The 25,097-nt window shown below is 38.2% G+C and overlaps 1 protein-coding gene across 3 annotated transcripts in view; it reads left to right on the top strand.

The window, feature by feature from the left end:
* RAB3GAP2 (RAB3 GTPase activating non-catalytic protein subunit 2) overlaps positions 1 to 25,097 on the top strand; it is a 90,075-nt gene that overhangs the window by 30,259 nt on the left and 34,719 nt on the right. For all 3 annotated transcript variants that reach the window (XR_014297695.1, XM_082670414.1, XM_082670413.1), the window contains exons 3-13: positions 1,718 to 1,841; positions 2,706 to 2,787; positions 4,638 to 4,685; positions 4,762 to 4,837; positions 5,150 to 5,251; positions 9,368 to 9,467; positions 11,751 to 11,849; positions 19,618 to 19,766; positions 20,953 to 21,032; positions 21,154 to 21,243; positions 23,033 to 23,172. Coding sequence is in view for 2 of the 3 variants with exons in the window: in XM_082670414.1 (XP_082526540.1) it covers positions 1,718 to 1,841; positions 2,706 to 2,787; positions 4,638 to 4,685; positions 4,762 to 4,837; positions 5,150 to 5,251; positions 9,368 to 9,467; positions 11,751 to 11,849; positions 19,618 to 19,766; positions 20,953 to 21,032; positions 21,154 to 21,243; positions 23,033 to 23,172 (1,090 nt within the window). In the remaining variant the exon portion in view is untranslated. The remainder of the gene's footprint in view (positions 1 to 1,717; positions 1,842 to 2,705; positions 2,788 to 4,637; positions 4,686 to 4,761; positions 4,838 to 5,149; positions 5,252 to 9,367; positions 9,468 to 11,750; positions 11,850 to 19,617; positions 19,767 to 20,952; positions 21,033 to 21,153; positions 21,244 to 23,032; positions 23,173 to 25,097) is intronic.

The following is a 25,097-nucleotide window of genomic DNA, read 5'->3' as shown; positions in this document are numbered from 1 at the left end:
ACCCATATTTTATTTATATTTTAAATATTTCTTTGATAGTATCACAGCAAGAAATAATTTATCTTTCCTAGAAATACTACTGTAATATTTCTGATTAGGATGATTTTCTGTTTTTAAAATATTTAAAATTTCATTATGCTAGTAATACATGCTTACTGAAAGTTTAAAAAACATAAATATGTATTTTTTTTTTTTTAAGGAAAGCAGGCTGCATCTCTTCCCCCCTCTTACCCGCCCCCATCTTGATAAATTCAATCCAAAAGCTATCGGGTAGGGTTGCGTGAGGTAGGAGTCCGCGTGGCATAAAACCTAGAAGCCGTAAGAGAATAAGTAGGTTGATAATTTAGCTACATAAAAAAACTTCTGCATGAAGAAAAATAAGCTACGACATGAACTGGAAAAACTATTTACAACTCTGAGGTTCAAAGGACCAATTTTCCTTGTATGTAAAGAGTATATACAAATCAACTAGAAAAAGAACAGCAATCCAGCAGGAGATCTGCAAAGGAAAGAACACGCTGTTCATAGAAAAGGCTCTTAAGCATATGAAAAAATGCCTCTTCTCACTCATAAGAGGAACGCAATAGACTGAGATATTACTTTTTACCTGTTAGTTGGACGAAGATCAGTCAGAGTTGAAGCATCATTTGAAGAGCCCCGAGGAAGCAAGCACTTTCAAAACTTGCTGGGTCAGATTATAAATTAACACAACTTCTGTGGAGCACACTCTGGGGGTATCTGGCAAATTTACTAATACACATTCCCTTTGACCCAACAGTTTCACTTCTAGAAACTTAGCTTGCTGACACACTCCCACATAAACTGACAAATGTATAAAGTTATTCATTGTAGCATAGTTAGTAGCAGCAAAAGAGTGTAAACAACACAAATGTCCATCAGTAGGGCGCTGGTTGGCTAAATTATGGTGTGTCTATATAATGGAATGCTATGCAGCCATTTAAAAAATTCAGAAACTTCATGTAGAATGAAGTCTGAGGTATATGCTAAGAGAAGAAAGTAAAATATAGAAGTATGCATATAGTATGCTACCATTTGTGTCAGAAAAAGGGGAAAAGGAGTAGTTAAATGTATTTGCCCATGTGAGTTGTGTCTCTGGAGATGATGTACGAGAACCGGTCACACCGCTGTCTCCGGAGTGAACAAAAGGAGGGCCGGAATACAGGAATATCAGAGAGACTTTGCAAAGAAGACCTTTTTAGATCTGTGAATTTTTAACCATGGGAATTTACCTACATAGTGAATGCATTTTCAATTAAAAAGAGAGAACACCTTTCAGGTTACATAAAAAGATGTGTCCAAATTATCATACTTTACAGGTCGTAATTGTCAGATAATGTTTTCTTTGCTGTCTAGCTGCAGATACCCTAGCTATCTGTCTCAAATAGGGTTATTTACTAAATTTCCTAGTACTGAATTATTCCTAGAATAATCCCTATGGGAGGTTCTTTTAATGTCTTGCTATCTGTTTTATTTTTTTAAATTTCAATTAATATTCAAAACTGAGATCTGCTTGTAGTGGATATTTTGTTTATTGGTCATCTTTGACATGTTTTGATAAGGAATATTACTGAGACTATAAAAGAATTGGGAAGGTTTCTTATCCCTTTTTTCTTCTCCCTTGCTTCTCAAGGTGGACATGCTGAGTTGAACTTTTCTCGATATTTTTCCATGGAAATAATTGTAGTTTTATTCACAGGAAGAAGAAGGAAATACGTGCAAAACACAAAAAACTTCCTGGCTTCAAGATTGTGTTTTATCCTTATCTCCAACCAATGATCTTATGGTTATAACTCGGGAGCAAAAAGCTGTATTTCTAGTGCGTAAGTACTCTGTTATTTTCATTTATTTTAATGCATAGAATAGAAAATGGATTAGGCAGAAAGAAAAAGTTTTACTTCTCTCGTATGCATTATATGGTGGCATTCCATAGTTTGATACGTTATATAACACTTTTTATTCTCTTTCTTTTTATTTCTCTCTCTCTCTTTTCCCCTTTCTTTTCTGTTTCTTTCCTCTCTTTTTCTTTCTTGGCTGCAGATACTGTAGCTGTCTCTCTATGGCATTTCAGAGGCAGTACTGGGCATTGCCCAGTTCTTGCAAGGGGCAGTCAGAGCTAAAAAGGGCACTGACTGCTTCTTAGTAATAATGTGAGTCAAGTGACTTTCAACTCTAATTTGAAAACTCACAGTGCTGTAGTTTCCTGTTTGGGGCATAAGTTTTCAGCTTATAATTTTTGTTGAAGATTAAATTTAAAGTTTGGGTATATATAGAATGTGGAAAACCTCACTGATCAAAATAAGATCTTATATTAAATGGATATGGAATGGTCTTATAAAGCAGATGTGCCCTCCAGTAGCATAAATCTAATAGAAAAATTTTCTCTGCCAACTAAAGATAAAAAGTAGTTTTATAAATAAGAAAGGTGGGGTGGTACATGAGAATTAATAACTTTATTATATGGATTGAATTGGAGGAAAGAGACTAAAGAGAGAGTTTTATATAAATCTTATAAAAATTTTAAACATTATCTTATATTTACCTAGAAAAAGACTCAAATCAGTTAATATAGAACTATTCAATTCTGTACTCATCATTCTAAAGGGAAAGAGTGAAATTTATAAATTCTGTTTTAGTATACTATAGTTAAAGAAGTTATTTTGTGTGATAACTTAATTTTTTCTCAGCAAAATGGAAACATAGTGATAAAGGGAAGGAAGAAATGCAGTTTGCTGTTGGTTGGAGTGGCTCTTTAAGTGTCGAAGAAGGGTAGGTACCAGTTCATTTTTTTTGTCTCTCTGTGTGTTAAATGTATATGTGAAATGGTTTGACTTGTATGTGAATCTATTAAGAAGTTTCATTGTTTGGAATGTTTAGTAAATGTATATTCTTTGCAGCTTTAGAAGTTGTAGAGCATGATTTGGCCAGTAAATTTTAATTTTATTAACCATGTGATTACTTAAAAAAAAAAAAAAAAAGACCTGTTTGAAGAGAATTTAAAGGAGAATTCAGAGAGAATCCCATAACATCCTGCCTACATTTTGTCTTTTCCTCAGCTCTTCATTAATTTTATTCAGCTAAAAAGTCAAGGGCAGCCCTTGTCTTCTCTGCTTTGCCAGCATTGGGCTTGTACTTAAAGGGGACAGTGCTACATTAATTCTTAAAACTCATAAATACTTCAGAAATGCAAGCTGGTAAATTCAAGTTTCCTACTGATCCAGTAAGAGGTTTTTTTTTTTTTTAATTTTATTTACTTTTATTTATTTATTTTTGGGTGCGTTGGGTCTTCATTGCTGCCTGTGGGCTTTCTCTAGTTGTGGTGAGCGGGGGCTACTCATTGCGATGGCTTCTCTTGTTGTGGAGCATGGGCTCTGGGTGTGCGGGCTTCAGTAGTTGTGGCACGTGGGCTCAGTAGTCGTGGCTCGCGGGCTCTAGAACGTAGGCTGTTTAGTTGTGGCACACGGGCTTAGTTGCTCCGTGGCATGTGGGATCTTCCCAGACCAGGGCTCAAACCTGTGTCCCCTGCATTGGCAGGCAGATTCTTAACCACTGTGACACCAGGGAAGTCCCAGTAAGAGTTTTAAAACCAGATCTCTAGCATGGTTCCATGATGGAGCTGCTAGCCTGGAACCTGCAGCCAAAACCTGTTTTCAGTTAAATTTTTATGACTGAAAGGTACCTGGTCGGAATGAATAAGATTCTTCAGACTTTGAATTCAGATAAAGACAACCAAGTAGAAATCCATAGTACATGCCTGACACTCTGTAGATACTCAATGAATTGTTTTCTACTTTTATCAAAATAAATAGTATTTCTCCTTAAGTCATTTATTAGTCTAAGCATTTTGAAGACATTTAATTTCTGTCCGAAATGCAAAGCAAACATAATGGTTCAATTACTTTAGAGACGACAAACAAACAAAAAGGTTAATTTTGTTTGGTGATTATCTGGTTTGATGTATGTGGAAGAGGGTTTATATTTTGTTGAATAAGCTGGTGATGGTCCTGAGGTTTTACAGGTTAAATGAAAGTCAGTAGGAGTTATTTTAATTTTGAGGCTTGTCTCTGAGTGCGAGACAAATTTTTCAAGTCTATGTGTCAGAAAAAAAAAAAACCTTTTAGGGACCATCCAGCCTAGCAGGTGCGTAGAAATAGGTTATCAGGAGCAATTTCTGCAAAAAAGAAGCAGCCAGCCAATTGAAATACAGTAAGTCTCTAGATTAACGTACTCAGCAGAAATGCAGCTTGCCTGTAATGTGATTGCCAATTCCTCCCACCCTCTGCCCAAGTTCTTAGCTGATGCAGAGGAGAGGGGAACAGTAGGAAATGACTGCTTGGTGATCATTTGATGTTTTCTCAGTTTTGTGCTTTTCACGACAATACAGAGTGAAAAACACTGTTTTTTATTAACTACAGGTGAATATGACATTACCTTTTATGTGAATGGATTTTATGACCCTACTCGTGGGGGGAGCTTTACTGTTTTTTTATGTAGGCATTGGATACAACTGATCCAAAGAGCTCATCTTCCTCTTATTACCCTTTAACATCCCATTATAGAGCTTTCAAAGTAATTGATCAGTTCATTAGATAAGCATATGCTTTTGTTTTTGTTTCTAGGGAATGTGTAACCAGTGCTCTGTGTATCCCACTAGCAAGCCAGAAGAGGTAAGGATGAATGAGTCATTTGTTTTCTTTGCTTTGATTTATGAGCGCTTCAGATCGTCACTTTTGTTCGTAACAGGAGTTCCACTGGACGACCAGACTGGACCTGCATTGTGGTGGGCTTTACTTCGGGTTACGTACGCTTCTACACAGAGGTGAGTTGAGTGCTGTGCGGTTCCGAGATGACAGCTGACTGGTAACCCATCCCCATCACACTCACTTGTGACTCATGACCACCTGCCCCTTGGGACTGTGTATTTGATACTTTATGGGGTGGAGACTGGAACAGGGGGAGCAGTGGTGGTAGAAAGTTCTGATAGGAGCTATAGAGAAGAGAAGCCATATTCTGCAAACAGACTACCAGGCATCCACGGAAGGCCTGTTGGGGGAATGATGCTCTCTGGCCGTACCTGTTCCGGTATATTGGTAAGAAAACAAGCAGGGCTTATCTCTGTGCTTCCTCCTAGAGTGGCGTGCTCTTGCTCTCACAGCTCCTGAATGAGGACCCAGTGCTACAGCTCAAGTGCAGGACCTATGAAATCCCACGACATCCCGGCGTGACGGAGCAGGTAGCATAAGAGATTGTGTCCAGAGTAGTAGTGGCTTTACTTTGAAGTCGTTTCTTCCCTCTTTCATTGGGTGGAAACTTTAAGTATCTGCTTGTGGCACAGTTAGCTGTGCTATCATATTCTAAATAGAAATATAAGCTACTCAAGTAAAGAATACCAGTCTTGCTTTTACTTACTTAATGAAATATTGTATGCTTTGCTCTATAATGAAATAAAACACTTAAGTCAGAAGATAAAAAGTTTTCTCAGTTTTAGAATTTAATAGTGACTTAAGGTACAAAATGGTATTTTGTAACTTTATATCTTTTTTATTTGAACTTAGGTGTCAAAATTATATAGAGAGTAAAAGAAAAAAGTTCTAGCTGTATTATTAATAGTGCTACCACATTGCACTAACCTATTTCTCAGAAATGGGGTTATTAAATTTTTATTTATTGTGGAAAATATTTTATATTCATTGAAGATTTTGATAGAGAAAATAATACCGTTGAGTGTCCAAGGCTGTCCACAGTTTTTGCTTCTTCCTGGTGCTGTGTGAGATTTTCATTGTCTCACAGTCAAAAAGTAATTGTAGAGCCACATAAACGGATACACTCTTAGCACATCTTGTTTGGTACCCTGTCAAAACTATATAATATGCTTTCTTTCTTTGTGCTATCCTGCTTCCAGAAGATTTGAAGTAAACAAATCTTCAAATTTGACTATGTGGACTTAAATTGTGCGATAGATGGACTGGAACTCTAGAAGAAACTTAACTAGTAAGAGAGACTAGACTAATACCTATTAATACCTATTAGTGAGTTAATCAGTAATATTAAACAATACCTTATTATTTGCTAGTTTTTATGAACAGAATAACTTCTGTGCACGTTTAGAGAAGAGGGAGCTCAATTAGGACTAGGACAAAACAGGAAAATTTCATTGAGGGGGTGAAGTTTGAATTAAGCCTTGAAAATGGGTATCGAACTTAATTAGTGAGAAAAGAAGGGAAAGCATTTTAGGTAGTCAGGAGAAAAATGAAGGAAGATTCAAACACAGGACTATGTATGAGACAACAAAGAAACCTATGTTAGTAACTGATGAGACATTGTTGAATAGGCTGAGCGGCCAAATTTTTCATAAATTTGAAAGCCAAGTGAGAATCGGAGTTGATTCAGGAGATTTAGAAGCTACTAAAGATTTATGAGAAGGAAGTGATGTAATCAAAGGGATCTTGAAGGACTCTTTCTTCAGGATGAATTGGACTTGTGAGAGCTTGGAATCAGGGAGGCTAGTTATCTGGGTTTTTAAGTTATCTGTAATAGATGTACAGTGCTGGGAGCCAGGACTGCAATGGCTGTGGAAAGAGAAAGGACTAGTACAAAAATCATTTTGGAGGAACATTTGACAGGACTGGTTATTGTATCGAGATGTTGAATTTTAAAAAGAAAAATGGGTTGGCTCCAAGGTCTCCATCCTGAGGTGTGCCGTTGACAAAGTTGGAAGAGGGGACTGCTTTGGCCGTAAACAAAGGTTGTTAAATTGGGTTTTGGACGTGTTGAGTTTGAGGTGATGGTAGGAAATAAAATGAAAATACCATCGTGCCTGTAGTGATACAGAACTACCATATGGACACAAAGACTAGATTGAAGACGATGGTTGAAGTCATAGGTAATGAGTGAATTCCTCCACATAAAGGTTATAGGAAAATAAAACTGAAGCCTGAAGACTTAAGTCTTATAATATTCACCGTAAGGAGACAGGAGAAAATGGAACTATTGAAGGAAACAAGGAAGAAGCTGTTGGAAATCCAAGAAGATAATTTTTTTTTTTTTTTTTTTTTTACAAATTCTCTGGAAGATGAAGGTTCTTTAAACACTTTAAACTTGGTTATGTCTATAATAACCTTTTTTTAGAGCTGGCGGGAAAATATAACTCACATTTAAATATTTGTTTGCTCTTTGCTTTTGTGAGTCAAGAAAATCCTTTAGTTGAAAAATAACTCTTATTAAACATGCGGAGAGAAGCCTTTGTCGTTACCCTGCATTCTACACAGTATCTCTGGATCTAATACATCAGTTTATATATCAAAAATATCTATTTGCTGCTTCTTCAGTATACTCCTAGATATATTAAAGATCACAGGAGCAGATTTCCTGTAATTCAGTTCTGGGGGCAGTGAGTGTAGTAGGTGTGATGGCTGATCATTGCAGGAGAAGATTCCAAATGTTTTTCTGGAATGTCAAAGAAACTTCTTCCGCGGTTTCTGCATAAAGATCTCAGTCATTTAGCATAATTTCTGCTGCTGTTGGACCACTGGTGTTTGTATGAGTGTCTTCTTCAGGAAGGCGGTCTCGTTTTGGAGATAACTGACGAGGTGGTGATTAGTTCCTCCGAGTTGGGGGCTCTCTCCCCGCTGCTACGCTCAGTGGACTGTGTAAGCGTAGCTTTGTGAACTTGTTATGTGAGCCCATACTCCAGCTCTCTCGTCCCCTGCTTCCCACCCCTTGTGGCCCACAAATGTCTTTTAAAAATGGAAACACCCCAACAGTCCAGTAGAAAAAGGGGCAAGGCAATTCTCAAAGGAAGAAATATAATTGGTCTAAAGCATATGATAAAAATTTGAACCTTATTAATAATCTAAGGACTATAAGCAACTACATTTGGATAATTTTTCGCCTTTCAGATTGGCGAAGATTAACAAAAGTTGGTGACAATATGGAAAAACAGACACTGTCCTGTATTGTTGATAGAAGTAAAAATTGATAGGTACTTTGTTGAGACAGTTTAATAACACAGATGAAAATCGTGAACACCCAAAAGACCCCCTTGAAGGAATTTACACCAAAGTGATGTGAAAAGATATATACAGAAGAATGTTTATTGCAGTGATGTTTATAATAATGAAAATATTTAATCCATTCACAAATATTTATTTACTGCCTATTATGTGCCCAGCCCAGTTCTAACCACTGAGAATCCATTGGTGAACCAGACATGCAAAGTTTCTGCTTTCGTGGGGCCTGCAGTTTGGGGATGGTGGAGGGAAACCAACGATGAATAACTAGGGATTCCAAGACGATTCCAGCCTCTGATAGGTGCCGTGAGGGAAGTAATCATGTGGATGAGAGCGTACTGAGATGAGGGAATGGAGATGATGTTCGAGACAGAGGCTCAGGAGTGGCCTCTCAGAGCAACTACATTTGAGCCGAGACCTGAACGAGCAGAAGAATTAGGCAGGCAAAGACCTGGGAGGTGAAGGTCCAGGCACGCGGAAAGTACTGAGGTGATAATGGCCTTCGTGTTCAAGGAGCCAGGGCAGAGATGTGAGATGAGGTTAGAGACAGGCCGCATCTTGTAGCATGGTTAGAGTTCAGGTTTATTCTAAGTGCAGAAGGGAGCCATTGGAGAGATTTAATCAGGAGAGTGGTTCCATCGGCCGAGTCTCAGGAAGATCATGCTGTCTGTGGAGCATGGGTGGTGGAGCGCAAAGGCAGAAGCAGGAGGCCAAACTAAATGTCCATCAGTAAGAACTGGTTAACTGAATTTTGGTTCATACAATGAAATACAGCATCTCCACAACAAAAAATGATTTGCTCGCTTATTAAAATGGAAGAATATAATGGACGTATTATTGATTAATGAAAAACATGTTATAGAATAGTTTTAGAATACCAAAAACATGTTATATGGTATAGTCTCATACAAAAGTGTGCGATTATATGTGACATTATATACTGATGTATGTCAGGGATTTCAGGTGAGTTTCCTTTTTCTCTTCTTTTTACTTTTATGTGTTGTTTTTAATCCATACAGTGACTCTATCTCATTTTTATGAAACATTGTACATTTTTTTGGTTACTCCCACCATCTATCCTGAAAACGTTATTCACCATGTACAAAGGCTCATATTTGAGAAGAACGTTAAGTCCTTGGCCAAAAGGCATTCTGAAATTGTCTATTTTTACTGTTCCTCTGCCTGATATTGTTTTGTGTGTTGGGTGTTTGACAGTTGTTTAGTTATAGTATTTTAAAATTTGACATTAATAATGACATTCAGCTATAATAGAAAAATAGATATGCTTATTTGGCAATAATGAAAATTTATTATTTTCTTCTTTCTTATTGCTTTAATAGAATGAAGAGTTGAGTATCTTATATCCAGCTGCCATCGTGACTATTGACGGATTTAGCCTTTTTCAGTCTCTTCGTGCTTGTCGAAATCAGGTGGCCAAAGGTAATTTTGGCCAAGAAATAGCTAACCTCTGGTGATGTTTGTCTTATTTAACTTAATCTACTTAGAGAATTAAATATGTCTTCTAAATTAAAAAGGCCTTCTGAACTAGATTTAAAGGAAAAAAAAAACCGGTTACTGTAGAAATGGGAGTGCATTGTTGGGTAGATTGCTTAGTAAGATAAAGGCCAGGACTAGAACATCAACTCTCTTTACATGTTGTCAGTTGAACTGCAGGCTTTATTTACTGATTCAGCAATATGTCTTGGCCAGTTAAGAGAGAGATTCAACACTGAGGTGGAGAATTTAGTTGCATCTAGCTGAGAAACCAGATTTCTCACTAGATGGGCAGCTATTTGGGCCAGCATACTAAAATCTTGTGATTCTACATTGTTTCCATTCTCACTGAGGGTAAAGATAGCATAAAGTTTGCAGGGGGCATTTTCCTCACAGGAGGCAGGACCCAACAGGAAGTTAACAGCTGCTTTCCGCAACTTGAAACACTTCTGAACAGAGAAAAGTTAGAGACCTAAATATAATCTACATAGGCAGCTACATCATTTCCAGACTTTGGCATGAAAAGTGCACAAATAATCAAGAATTCTTAATCTTTACTACCCCTAGTTTACACTCTGATGCTATTATGTCTTTAGAAGAGGATATTGGTTTTCATCAGATTCAAGATGCCATTGATTATAAGGTGCACTATTATTTTCTGTTTCACTAAGAAGTAAAAATGCTGCCAGTGAGAGTCACACCATTGATTTTAAGATTCCAGTTTTAGAGATGTTAAAGTAATGGGAACAAAAAGCCTTAAAAGCAATGAAAATACCAGTGTTGGTGCTGACTTTCCCCACTGGGTTTGGATAAAGGAGCCTAATGGTCCTAAAAAGAGCAAACAAAGTTTAACTCTTAAATGATTTAGACAGCTCCCTGAAAGAAGAGTTTAATTAAGATGTGTTATCTGATTCATAAAGATTGTTCATAAATCCAGAACTAAACTATAAGACACAAAAGAAATAATTTCTTCTAAGGAAAGAATGCAGCATCTTACATTGCAATAGAAAAATTTTCACTGTCCTTTTAGCAGATTGTAACATTCTTGGTTATATTGCTCTTCAATAGTACATGCTTTTCTGTAAAGTCAAAATTTGTTTGAATTTTTATACCTATTTTCATAATCTTTTAAATTATTTAAATTTAGCCCACCATAAGTTTCAATATCTTTGTTATCTTGGAGACATAATAGTTACTGTTAATGTATGTGCCCAAAGAGACTGGCCATTTTCTGTAGATAAAAATTCTGTCCATAAAATAAACGAGAAGTAGACAATTGTGTTTTAATTGGTATCGTCAGCCGTTTCATTTTTACTATTTTTGAATTTCCGTTTATTTTGTTATGTATGAGTCCATAAAGCCATTTTATCTCCTAGGAGGTAAGTAAGTAAGCCACTTTGTGCCTTCTTATTTATTTTAAATTGCTCTAAAAATAATTCTGATTACTTAGCTGCAGACTGTTGTGACTTTTATTTCACAATATAGGAAAACTCTCTTCTTGGCCTTACTCTCAAATCTGGAGTGCTAGGAGGATTACATTTTTCTTTTATCAGAGTACTTCTACTTCCAGAATAAACAACCAGAATCCAGCCGTTTTCTAATATGTAGCATGAGAATGTACTGATGACTGGGGCCTTGGGCATGAACCTGTGACAAGAGCTGGAACTGTTGCTTTTCTTTTCATTATTCACTCCCTAGGTGGAAATGCTGAGGTCAGTGATCAGCATTGCATTCATTTTTCTGGCAGTGCTATCACTGTTAGCATATCTTTCTGGTAAGCCTGGCCTCAGTTACTTGCATTCAAGACCCTTCTATGATGTGTCCTTTGCTGGGCATACCATCAGGTTTCACTAAGGCACTGGTTGCTGTTTCCAGGATTTTATCCACTGTCTTACTCAAGGGGGAGAAATTAGTTACTTGGCTTCTACTGCAGTATGAATTCACCTTGATTTTTAGTGGTAGTCTAGAATGTTTAATAGTCTTCTCTGATTCCTTGAGTGTTCCAAAATCTCTTATGACAGCCAACTTAGTCTTTTAATGTTTGCATTTTATGTGCCTTGTATTGGTGTGAATAAATCTCACTGTACGCATAGTTTACATGACTTTGCCTCATTATTTTTAGTTGAAATTTTAGAATAATAAACCAAGTTATTCTTGATGATTTTTTGGTAAAACTTCATTTTCTCCATTATATTTAAGTTTGGATTGTCTAATTTTTATCTTTGACAGCTGCAGCATCAGGCAATGAGAACATACAGCCACCACCGTTAGCTTATAAGAAGTGGGGTCTACAAGATATTGACACAATTATCGATCATGCTAGTATTGGTAAGCCTGACTAGTTCCAGTTCTTTTGGAATTTACTTCTTATACTTTTTGATTGAACTATCTCATTTATTGGAAATGTAGATTTATTCTCATGTGAAAAGAATATGCATTGTCTTTAGTGAGACATCTGGAAGGTAGTTCAGACGTAGAGATTATCGGAGGTTTAATGTCTTTAAGAAATGGTAGCAGTTTTAGCAGTTATGCCCTCAGCAGCAGTACTGTACAGTTTTAAGTCACCCACTATTTGACTTGTTTTTATGCAGATGTGTTTAATTCATATAATTACCAGATAGATCAGTCTTCTACACATGTAACTTGTAGACCAGCAAAATATAGAGAAGAGCAGATTTTTTCTTGCAGCTAGTATTTGAAGGCATACTGTCTTAGGTATCGGGAATGTGGAGGTGGAAAGACGTGGGTCTCTGCTGTCAGGAAGCATGAGGCTAGTTGGGAGAAACATGTGAAAACAATACGGTGCCACAGCATGATGGTTGTCATAGTAGACAAGTGGACCGGCTGTAGTGGGAGCAGAGGAGAAGCCCCCAGCACCAAGGGAATCAGGGAACAGGAGGTTGACTTCAATCTGAGATGGAAAGAATGAGTAGGACTTGACCAAGAGAACAAGCGTGGATGAGGCACTCTAGCCAACAGGTACTAGGCCTGGGGTGGAAGTGCCTTGTGTGCAGGGAAAAACCATGAAGACTGGCCCAAGCGAGGCCAGTCTGTAACTAGGAGTCAGATTCTGAAGGACTAGTGTACTATGCGGAGGAACTTAATATCTTTCTCCTCACCACGTTGAGAGTCACTGAAGAATTCTGAACAAGAGAATGGTGTTATCACTTAGCCTGTTGGAAAAATCACTTCGGTGGAAGTTTAGAGGTTGCAGTGTAGGGGTCAAGACTAGAAACTAGGTGCAGTAAGGAAGCTATAATAATCTTGGTGAGAAGTAATGGGCATCTAAATTAAGAGTAGAAATGGGTGTGGAGAAGAAGGAAATGCTATTTTAAAATACATATCTATTTTTTTCTGTTTAATAGTATAGTATATGCTTGTTAAAATTTTCACATAGTACATAAAAATATAAAGAAAAAAGGGAAAAAAAATCCCTCTAAATCCTACCGTCTAGAGATACTCACCATTGGCTTTGTGGAAAACATCCTTACAGACGTGTGTAAGTGCAAGTGTAATATGTGTATGGTTATGCAGAGATATGTCTTCATAAAAGGATTCTATCATGACAACTACATTGTAGCCCTTTTCCAATCAACATATTACAAAGAGGCTTTCACCACAGTTTTGCTAAATATACATTTTCTCAGAGTCCTAGTAGAAGACAGATGGCATCCTTGAAATAGGATAATTGAAAGAGGTTTTATTTGCAGAGAAACTACTTATACAGATGTTGTATAGGAGAACCACAAAGGATAGTACAGCGTCTTGCGGGCTGATTAGCAGTGCAGCTGTTAACCACTCCTAGGCCTAAATTCTGCTCATTGGAGATAATGAGTAGAATCAGCGCCTCAAGAGCAGGATGGCTTTTGGCCAGTGGTCGCAAGGAAATAGGTATCCTGTCTTCGTTCTCCTTTCTGTCTTTGATGTCCTGGTGAGACTTCCCATTGTCTGAACCCAACTTGAAGTCTGGGCTAATAATATGCACATACTGGCTCCTGGGGCCAGCAGGGAGAGAAGGAAGGAGTGTGAATCCAGAGGGGGGGAACAGAAGATACCTGACACGCAGATTATCTTTGTGTATTGTTGCATTTCTGGTACAGAATACAGGTAGACCTTGTTTTATTTTGCTTTGCTTTATTGCGTGTCACAGGTACTGCTTTTTTACAAACCCTGTGTTGAGCAGGTCTGTTGGTGCCGTTTTTCCAAAAGGATTTGCTCACTTCGTGTCTCTGTGTCATATTTTGGTAATTCTTGAAATATTTCAACCCCTCTACCAGCAAAAAGATCATGAGCCGCTGAAGGCTCAGATGATGGTTAGCAATTTTTAGCAATAAAGTATTTTTAAATTAAGGTAAGTATGTTTTGTTTTTTTGCGGTATGCGGGCCTCTCACTGTTGTGGCCTCTCCCGTTGACGCGCAGGCTCAGCGGCCATGGCTTACAGGCCCAGCCGCTCCGCGGCATGTGGGATCCTCCCGGATCGGGGCACGAACCCGTGTCCCCTGCATCGTCAGGCGGACTCTCAACCACTGCGCCACCAGGGAAGCCCAGTATGTTGTTTTTTTAGACATCATACTGTTGCACACTTAACAGACTACAATATAGTGTAACCATAATTTTTACTTGCACTGGGAAACCAGAATATTCATTGACTCACTTTGCTGTGATAGTTCCTTTATTTCAGTGGTCTGGAATTGAACCTGCAGTATTTCCGAGGTCTGCCTATAATCTGTAATAAGCACCTTGTTGGTAGACATTCGTTTGTCTTTACTTTTTGCTAACATAAAAATGTGCGAAATTCCAAAGTGTTGAGTTCAGTTCAGGGTGACTTCCTTGTTCTGTTAATTAAACTTTGGAACATTGAGACAGGCTAGGAGAAATGATTGGATAGAAAATATTATTCTATTCATTTATCTCCCAGCCTACAAAATGAAGAAAGGAAAGGTGCCATGAGCTTTATTCTGTGTACATCTTTATGTAGAGGTCTGACTAATTCATTCAACAAAGAAATGAATGAATACCTGTTACATCCCCAGGCACTAATATTGGTGCTAGAAATACAAGGCAGACAGTACCCCTGCCCTGATGAAGCTTACGTCCTGGTGATGGGGAGACAAAAAATAAACAATTAAACCGAATGAATAAATAGGGTAATAACGAAATGTTAGTAAGCATCATGAAGAAAATAAGCAGAGGGTTATGACAGAAGTAAAGGAAGAGGGGACTCTGGGTAGACTGGTGAGCACAGGCCTCTCCTGAGACATGCAGGATGGGAAGAAGCCGAGATAGAGGCCCGGGGTGGGCAGAGATGGAAGACTGGAGGCTTAAAGAAACAGAAGGGAGGTTGATGTGACTTGATTGTACAGTGAGCGGGAAATGGGACCAGGTAAGGTTGGAGATGTACACTGGGGTCAGATCTCATAGGGGTGAGAAGTTCGGGTTTTATTCTAAATGCAGTGGACGTCATTGATGGAGTCTAAGTAGGAGATATTTAAAAATATCCCTCTGACTGCTCTTTAGAGAGAGGCTTACAGAATAAAGAGAAGACCAGCAAGGAGTTTGTTGCAATAAGAGAGAATGAGGACTTTGTCTAGGGAGGAAGCAGTGGTGCTAGAGAGAAGTAGACAGGTTGGAGATGTATTTGCACTTGCTAAGGGATGGGTATTAGAAACGAGAGAAGGAAAAGGGTCAAAGACTTCTTAGCTTTTAGGTTTGAGCAGCTGAGTGGATGGTCAGGGTATGGCTGAAATGTGCGTAGAAGGCAGAGGTTTGAGTGGACAAGTGGAGAGTTGTGTTTTTTACAGGTTAACTTCTGGCACAATCAGACATTGAAGTGGCGATGCCAAGTAGACAGTTGGATATACGAGTCATAAGGTCAGGAGAGAGCTCCCGATTCATATAAATTTGGGAGGGAATGGTTAACTGTGGAATGCGTCATAGAATTCAAGAAAGGAGAAGGTCCATTGGATTTGACGACATAGAGCTAGGTCTTCATTGACTCTGATCTGAGAAGTTTAAGTGGAATGGCGAGGATGAAAGCCACATTGAGGTACATTTAAGAATAAATATTTCCACCCCCTACTTTCAAAACTCAGCAACATAAGAACAGGAAATCAACTCACAGCATCTCCATTTTGACTCCTGTCCTGACCTCTTCACTAAACTCCTTACTCATTTTCCAACTACTGAACATTTCCCCCTGGGTATCCAAACTTAACAGATCCCAAACAGAATTCTTAATTTCCTCTCCTCACACTTGGTCCTCCTTTGCTCTTCTCTCTCGTCTTCGTCTGCTTTCACCACCACCAAAAGCTTTTGAGTCATCCTTGACTGTTCTCCTTTTGTCACACTCCTCATCCAGTCCACCTTTGTTTCTCCTACCCCCACAGTAGATCCTGAATCTGACCGAGTCTCATCTCCATCGTTGGCAGCACAGCAGTCCATGCCACCATTGTCTTTTGCCTGAACTATCGAGGAGAAAGAAATCCTAACTGGTCTTCCTGCTTCCTTTCTCTGATCTCTAAAATCCATTCACCAGTTAGCAGCTAATTTTGAAATATAAGTCATATTTTTGTCACTTCTCTGCTCACAACCTTATAGTGGCTTCCCATCTTATTCCTGATAAAACCCAACGGCCTTACGGTGGCATCCAAGGCCTGACATTGTCTGGTTTATGGTACCTTTTGACTTCACCTCCTGTAGAACTCTCCCCTCCTCACTGCCCTGTTCCACCACGCTGATCTCCTTACTGACCCTCAAATACAACAAGCATTCTCCCACTTTGCAGTCTTTGTAATTGTTGCCCTTTCTGCTTGGAAGGTTTTACCCAGCTAGTCACATGGCTCTCTCCCTCACTTCGTTCAAGTGTCTGTTCAAATATCATTTTGTCAGAGAGGCCTTCTTTAGCCAGTATAATAGACCTAGAAACTTATCCAGTGAGTTTGACTTTATGGAAATTTATATTAAGAAGAACTGTAAGGTGTTTGAAAGTGTGGAAAGGCCTCAGTTGTTCAGGGAAAACCCTAAATAACAAGGTAGTAATAAATCCAGAAAAGAAAAATTCACATCTAAGGCAGTGTAATTACAGTAGGCAGCTTGTCTCAGCAGTGAGTTCTTTATAATGAGAACAGAGAATGTGAATTTAATTTAAAAATTGAGATATGGTTATATTGGAAGAATATGGGGGGGAAAAGAGGGGCTGTATATATGCTACGCCTTCATTTACCTTAAATCAATGAAAAATGGTGCTAAAATTGGTGAATCAAAAGACAACAGTCCTCTAGAGCCCACCAATTTGCCACAATGTAGAGAGCAGGACAGAATGTTAAATAATACCACAGGGATGCAGTCAGCAAAATCTAGACTGTAGGAAATTAGTGTCCAACAGCCTGGTTTCTTCAATGAATAGATTTCAAGAGACTTGGGCATGGGAGGGTAGAGGGGCAGAGAAAGACAGTAGGATTTTGGGCTGGTGTTGTATGCCCATTTGTTTGTGGTCCTTATGCTAAAACTCAGGTGTATTGTTTTTCTCTGACAATGATCAGCTCTTTCGGTGCAGACAGCAGAGAATGCAGAAAGTTTAGGTCAACCAAGGGTGAGATTGAGCCAGGTGAGTATGTGGAGGAAGAGGGGGACAGGGGAGTCGTGCAAGAGAGTGATTGTGATGGAACACAAATCAGAACCAGGTAAGAAGCAAAGTGATCACATGAGTTACTGGATAAATAGTGTGAAAATGGTAGGAGTAATGTACTAAAACTCTTAATGAAATGCAGAATTATTACAGGGGATTACTAGAGTAGTTAAGATGGAAAGCTAAGAGGTGGTGGTCAAAAGGTGGTACGCTTAAAATCAAAGTTTCAAAAAATATATAGTTGATAATGACAGGATGCAAGGGATGGCATTGAAAGTGGATGACCCTACTGGGTGAAGTAAGTCAGACAAAGACAAATATATGATATCGCTTATATGTAGAATCTAAAAAAATGGTACAAATGAACTTATTTACAAAAAAAAAGTCACAGTTGTGAAAAACAAACTTGTGGTTACCGGAGCGTGGTGGGGAGGAGGGGGAGGGATAAATGGAGAGATTGGGACTGACATATACACACAACCATGTATAAAATTGATAACTAATCAGGACCTACTGTATAGCACAGGGAACTCTATTCCATACTCTGTAATGACCTGTATGGGAAAAGAATCTGAAAAAGAGTGGATATAGGTATATGTATAACTGATTCACCTTGCTGTACAGCAGAAACTGACACAACATTATAAATCAACTGTAGTCTAATAAAAATTTTTAAAAATTGCATTTGACATTATTAATAAAGATTGTCAGTTGTACTTATTATGTTTCAAAATGATATTGCGGTATACCTGGCTGATAACTTGAAAGTTCTGTAGTTATAAGAAATGACAAAGTGTTATTGAATTTCCTATATAATGAAAACAAAAAGTGGGTGACTTAAATTGTGGGAAGGAGGAGATCATTCGTGGCAAGGATGGAAAGAACTGGTCAACCATCTCTTTAGAATGGGTGAGAATAAATCCACTTAAAATTTTGGATCCATTTTGCTGGATAGCTTGTAGCCGTTTATACTCACACCTATAGTGTGCGGGAATATGAAGAGAGAGTATTGAAACTTAAATTTCAGTTTCTATGTGACACCATTCAGCCTTTGATGTTGTGCTGGTAGAATAAGGCAGAACTTATGCCAATTTTAATCATGTAGTGAAGACATTCTGTATGTTGAATCATGAATTCATTCATAAATATGAGACAGGCATTGTAATCTTTCAGAACAGTTCAGCTTTTGTAAGGATTATTTGATGACTTGAATCCCTAAATCCAGAAAGTTGTTTGCTTATGAACTCCCTAAAAGCATTTCCTTTACCAGGATTCTTCTTCAGGAGCAATGCATTTTTTGGACCATTTGCATTCAAAGCCGAGGCAGTACACACATATGAAAATTAGAATAACTCATGTTCCATTTTGCAGTGTGTTTGTGTTCGGAAGCTGTCAACCGGGTATCTTCATGTACCAAGAGTACCCGAGTTGGAAGACACTGCCCAAGGCCACATGTGTTGGAATCTAGCAGGATCTTTACTTTCTAGATCTCTAAGCTCACTGCCCCCCTACTTCTCTCCCTGCCACCTGGTGCGTTTAAATGGCGCTGGCTTCTCTGCTGCCCCACACAGCATGTGGGCATCAATATTCAGTCTGTCTACTTCTGTTCTTAGAGCCTTGGGGAAATGATCAGTACCTCTGCATTGTAAAAGCCTGGGGATTTCTGGACTGCAGGGTATCAGTAGATGTTTGAAAGGGTTTATTTTCACTGTGTTGGGAAGGATATGGGAGTACAGATGCTCTCCTACCTTTTTGTACATCGGCAGCACTCTACAGCATGCAACGTCACAGTACTTAATAAAATTTTTTTTGAAAGGTAGATCCCCTTTGAGCCTGTACTTCTGTTTATGAGGATTTGCCATACAAATGAACTTATATATAGATATGCACAGATCTATCAAGGATATATGTTGCAGCATTATTTGTAGTGACAAAAGGTGGGAAACAACATAAATGTCCATCAGAAGGTCAGATCAGTTATGGCATGGCCACACAGTGGAATACTCTGAGTGATTGCCAAGAATGAGGCATGTCTCCTTGATATTTTATTAAATTAAAAAAAACAAGGCACACATCGGTTTATTTGGTGTGCTGTCATTTATGTGCATACAACATTTCTGGAAAGCAGCATAAGAAACTGTTTCAGTTGTTACCTTGAAGAAGTGAACTAATACCTAGAGATATTGGTGGACTCTATATATCCGTACCATTTGAATTTGTATGTTTAAAAAATTAATATTTAAATTTTGTAGTATTTTATAGCTTAGAGTAATTATAGGTGGCAACTTTAATATCTTTATGTTTTATGATATTGATCTTGTAGCTTTTGAAAATGACTTCTGTCTGTTAAATGAAACTCAGCAGTTAGCATCTTAGAATGGAGTTGAAATAAAAATCTGATAACCTAAAATGACAGTATCATTTCAGTTCATTAAAATCATGTGTTGTTATTGCTGTTTTATCATTAGGTATTATGACTCTGTCCCCTTTTGATCAAATGAAGACTGCCTCCAATATAGGTGGATATAATGCAGCAATTAAAAACAGCCCACCGGCTATGTCTCAGTATATCACTGTAGGGTCCAATCCATTTACGGGCTTCTTCTATGCTTTAGAGGTAAGTGTTTCATCACTGATCTTGATTTTTCAACATATCTACAAATTGGGATGGTTACATAGCCTTAGAAAGATTAAGCAGTACATTTCTGAGTTTCAGTGTAAGCTAAAATTAGTCTCAACTCACTTTCTTCTAAATTCTTTAGATTAACTGAGAAGGTACTAAAGTCAGTGTAATACAAGCAGCCTTCTTTGTTTCTGATGCCCCGAATTCTTAGTTGAGTTGTCTTTAAATATTGGTGCAGTAATCAGAGGCTTAGTGTCGTTAGTGATGTCAGCCCACCAGGGATTTGAGTAAATGAGGAATTGTAAAGACAGAGCAAGCCGCCAACTATAGTTGATAAAGTGGTGAAAATTGCTTCCTAAAATTGGGAAAAATTAGGTGTTAGATTTGGTATCTACTGTTGTTCGCTTAAACAGCACCCTTCTCAAAATGGTTCAAACCATCTTTTTGCTTTAATAAATACATTTTTTAAAAAAAGAGGGGGAGGGATAAATTAGGAGTTTGGGGTAAATATATACACACTCCTATATATAAAATAGATAAATAACAAGGTCCTACTGTATAGCACAGGGCACTATATTCAATATCTTATAATAATGTATAATGGAAAAGAATCTGCAAAAGAAAAACATATATATATATATATATAGCTGAATCACTTTGCTATACACCTGAAACTAACACAACATTGTAAATCAACTATACTTAAAAATTTTTTTGTATAATATGAAACATTTCTAAATAAAAACTGGTTAAAAAATGGGAAAAAAAATAAGAGGGAAAAGGGCCGGTTGTATATGGATAAGAAATCAATAGCCCTGGTAGAAAAATGCCATTTTACTGTTCTAGTTTAATTTTTTTTCATTAATTACAATTTAAAGAGGGAAATCCTAAAGATAATTAAACTACTAGTGATTTTACTTTTCTTTTTCTTGTTTTAATTGGCCATGCCACATGGCTTGCGATATCTTAGTTCCCCGAACAGGGATCAAACCCGAGCCCTCTGCAGTGGAAGCACGGAGTTCTAACCACTGGACCACCAGGGGATTCCCTTTTAAACTGTAGAGTTAAAACTTTTGATTATATTGCTACCTCCTACCTTTTTAAGGTACATCTCGTTTAGAAAATATATTTTGTTTATCTGTCAGCTGTTGTTTTCTCTTTCAAATGTTCTGTTTTTCAGGGAAGCACGCAACCATTATTATCTCACGTTGCACTAGCAGTGGCAAGTAAACTCACTTCTGCTTTATTTAATGCTGCCAGGTAATTACATCACAATTTAAATGATCTAATTTGCATCTCACTAGGTTTTAACATATTTTGATAGTCTGCAGTTTAAAACTCTGGAAGCCCTGGTTTTAGTCTGAATTTGCTTTCTTTCCAGTGGTTGGCTTGGTTGGAAAAGCAAGCATGAAGAAGAAGCTGTGCAGAAGCAAAAACCCAAGGTTGAACCAGCTACCCCATTAGCTGTAAGGCAAGTCTGTCGTGCTCTTCTCACATTTTAGTATTCTTAGGAATGCGCTCTTGAATTAATGGTCTTTCTGTGTGCTTAGCTGATTTGTTGATTTCCTGAGTCTTTGGAGCTTCTAAAAGTCATTAATGTGGGACTAATTTATATATATATATATATATATATATATATTTATTTATTTATTTATTTATTTATTTATTTATCTTATTTATTTATTTTTGGCTGCATTGGGTCTTTGTTGCTGTGCGCGGGCTTTCTCTAGTTGCGGTGAGCCGGGGCTACTCTTTGTCCTGGTGCACGGGCTTCTCGTTGCAGTGACTTCTCTTGTTGCGGAGCACGGGCTCTGGGTGCACGGGCTTCAGTAGTGGTGGCACGTGGGCTCAGTAGTTGTGGCTCACAGGCTCTAGAGCACAGGCTCAGTAGTTGTGGTGCACAGGCCTAGTTGCTCTGCGGCATGTGGGATCTTCCTGGACCGGGGCTCGAACCCGTGTCCCCTGCATTGGCAGGCAGATTCTTAACCACTGCGCCACCTGGGAAGCCCAACGTGGGACTAGTTTTTTCCACCAGAATGTAAAGTCCACGAGGACTAAGATATCTTGCCTGTTTTATCACAGCTGTCTCCCTGTCATGTAGTGGGGGCTCAGTATGTATGTGTTGAGTGTGCTCTTCTACAAACACCTGTACACTTAGCGTAAGTTGCAGGAAAATTGGTTTTTTGATAGCTGTTGGATTTCTTTCTGTAAAAAGTTTAGTTTGTCATTAAGGTGTAGAAACTCAAAAAGGACTTAGTGATTTCTTTAAAAAATAAATAAATAAAAAGGGGGGGTCCCGTGCATCCAAGCATCTTCAACATGCCGGCTTTGCTTCCTTGCTTGCTTCAGCAGTGCTGTAGGATATTGAGTGGATTCGTCAGGTTTTGCGGGGAGTCAGTATGATTTTTGCCTGATTCTGTTTTTAAATCATTTTTTATTACCCAACAGAAAGGGAACTAGAAACCTCCCCTCCTTTTTTAGATGTTCTTCAACTAAAGAGATATAACTAATTATCTGTTATTAAAATTGATTAAAGATAATCTTCCAGGGTTTTTTCCATCTCAAAGTATGTTATAACACATCACATTTTCTAAGATCACCCAAGAATCAAGAAATAAGCCAAATGGCCCTTATGCATCCAAAGAGATGTAACAAAGTTTGAGTACTTTGTCGCAGGGACTTTTTTCAAAATGAGCTCTTCTGGTCCTTTCTCAGTACCTCTTTACTTTTATTTTACTCACAGTTCTAATAAGATTAATAATAGACCAAGAGCAGTTTACAGATAACTATTTAGAAGAAGGAACGTTCTTGTACCTGCATTGGTATCAGCAAGATATGATATCTAGAAAAAAAAAAAAGAGAATAGATCAGAAATCAGAACTACACAGATGCCTGTGTAGGAGCAGAGTATTCTAAAATTTAGTTGGTTGTGAGGGGATTGTTTCCTATGATGTATCACTTAATCAAGGAAATCTAGTTGTACTTGAGACTCTCTGAAAATAGGTTGTGGATATCTATATAGAAAATCTCTGAAATAAAACCTAGGTGTTTTTATTTTGTAATAGAAGAAATTTCCTTATGCGTTTTGTATTGCAAAATGTGGTGTAATCAGTTAATAAATTAGGTATTAATCCATAGAAAGTTCATACTTCTTTATATAAAAACAGATTCAGCCTATTTTGTTAATGCATTTCATTATTCTTTTATGTATTTCTAGATTGCACTTTGATTTGAGCTTTCTGTTTTCTTTCAAATATCAGGTTTGGACTTCCAGATTCTAGACGCCATGGTGAAAGTATATGTCTGTCTCCATGTAACACGCTGGCAGCAGTAACAGATGATTTTGGCAGAATTATTTTGTTGGACGTAGCTAGAGGAATTGCAATACGCATGTGGAAAGGTACTTCCTTACAAAAATCCAGGAAAAAAAGTTAATTTGCTTTCTACCCCAGCAGTTGGACAGTGTTATCCTTCTTCAGCTTCTGGTTGATAACAGTGTTTAATTCTTTACGTTTATGCTTTTTGTTTGTTTGTTTGTTTAAACCATAAACTCAGATCAGCAACACTTGATCCAGTAGTCTAACTGATATATCCTTTAAGTTTGACCAACTCAGGCACTTTTAACCTCTTCCTTACATACCTCTTTTCAGTTTTCACTGTCATTGTCAATTCCTGAATTCAGTTTCTTGCCCCCTCGAATGCCAAGGCAAGTGTTTCAGATTTAAGATGGCAAAACCTAGCAAAATTCATTTTTTTCTCATTTGACTTCCATATCTACGTGCTTGGGTCAGTTCACTTAAGTGTCTCAGTAACTTTGTCTGTTAGAAGTTGCATTTAGTGGCAAACAATAGAGCCAAGTACAGGGTTGATATGGTGTCACTGTGATGTCCTCAGGAACTCAGTCTCCTTCCATGTAGCTTCCCCATGCGAAGTTACCTCATGGTTCAAATGGCTGCTGAAGGTGTAGCCTTTTAATCTGCATCCCAGGAAGGAAGAAGGGGAAAGGAAGACTGACAATTTAGTCCACTTTGAAGATTTTCTGAAGTCTTGCCGAGCTTTTTCTACAATACATTAGCCAGGACTTAGTCACGTGGACAAACTTAACTATAAGGGAGACTTGAAAATATCTAGGCACATTGTCAACCTGAGTAAAATAAAATCTCCTTGACCAAGGAGGAGGGAAGAATGCATTGTTTGAAGTTATCTGGAATAGCAACATGTCAGCTCAGACTACTGGTTAGAAATCACAATTTTGGTGCAATCTGGTCGGTTTTTAGCATTGTGAGGAATAATGGATTTGAGGGCATTAAATTACTGTGGACCAGACTGAGGCCACTATTAACCTTCTTGCCAGAGAATTCCTGCAGTGTTTACCTGCCACATGTTTAAGTGTCTTTAGAAATAGGTTTTAATGCTGCAGATACCTCATTTCTCCCTGAAATGGTGTTTGTCTTCTGAAACAACATCAAGGGTATGTTCTCAGCAAGACTTTTCCAGAATATATACCAGCTGGTCCAAATCCCCTATGGCGATCTTATCGCTGCCATTGTTGCCTGTCCTTCTGCAGCTGGTGCAGTCTGTCGTTTTCCTCCGTGTACTGGAAAGAGAGGGATCAGTTGCCTGTGAGAGGGGCCGCCCTCAAGTGGAAGACGTGTCAGCTGCATCTTTCTTCTCACAAGCCGGAGCTGTTTCCCATCTCTCTGCAGTCCGTGTTTTCCCTCTGTCTGCACATCACCAAGGGACTTGAATAGCAGGGAACCAATTTGATCTTTTTCTTATATTTTAATTGTATTTTTAAGTCTGAACCTGATAACCTCCCCAGATTTTTTTAAAAAGAGGGAGGGAGGGGAATGAGATGAGGGAAGGGTGCTCACGAAGCCTCCGGGATAACTGTTTTTTTCTTAAAGAAATAAAAGTGATCAGAAGCAAATATAGCAAAATCTGAAGTTTTAATAAGACTTGGTGATTTAATATTATCATAATTGTTATCTTCTGTTTAATGTATTTCATAATAAAAAGATAATGTACTTTTTTTTTAACATCTTTATTGGAGTATAATTGCTTCAAAATAGTGTGTTAGTTTCTGCTTTATAACAAAGTGAATAAGTTATACATATACATATGTCCCCATATCTCTTCCCTCTTGCGTCTCCCTCCGTCCCACCCGATAATGTACTTTTTTTTAAATTTTTTTATTTTTATTTTTTTAATTTTTTTGCGATACGCGGGCCTCTCACTGTTGTGGCCTCTCCCGTTGCGGAGCACAGGCTCCGGACGCGCTGGCTCAGCGGCCATGGCTCACGGGCCCAGCCGCTCCGTGGCATG

The sequence above is a fragment of the Grampus griseus genome (genome assembly GCF_964374135.1).
Source record: "Grampus griseus genome assembly, chromosome: 1".
In the NCBI taxonomy this organism is placed as follows: domain Eukaryota; kingdom Metazoa; phylum Chordata; class Mammalia; order Artiodactyla; family Delphinidae; genus Grampus; species Grampus griseus.
The sequence above is the reverse complement of the archived record's forward strand: the minus strand, read 5'-3'. Positions and strand labels throughout refer to the sequence as shown.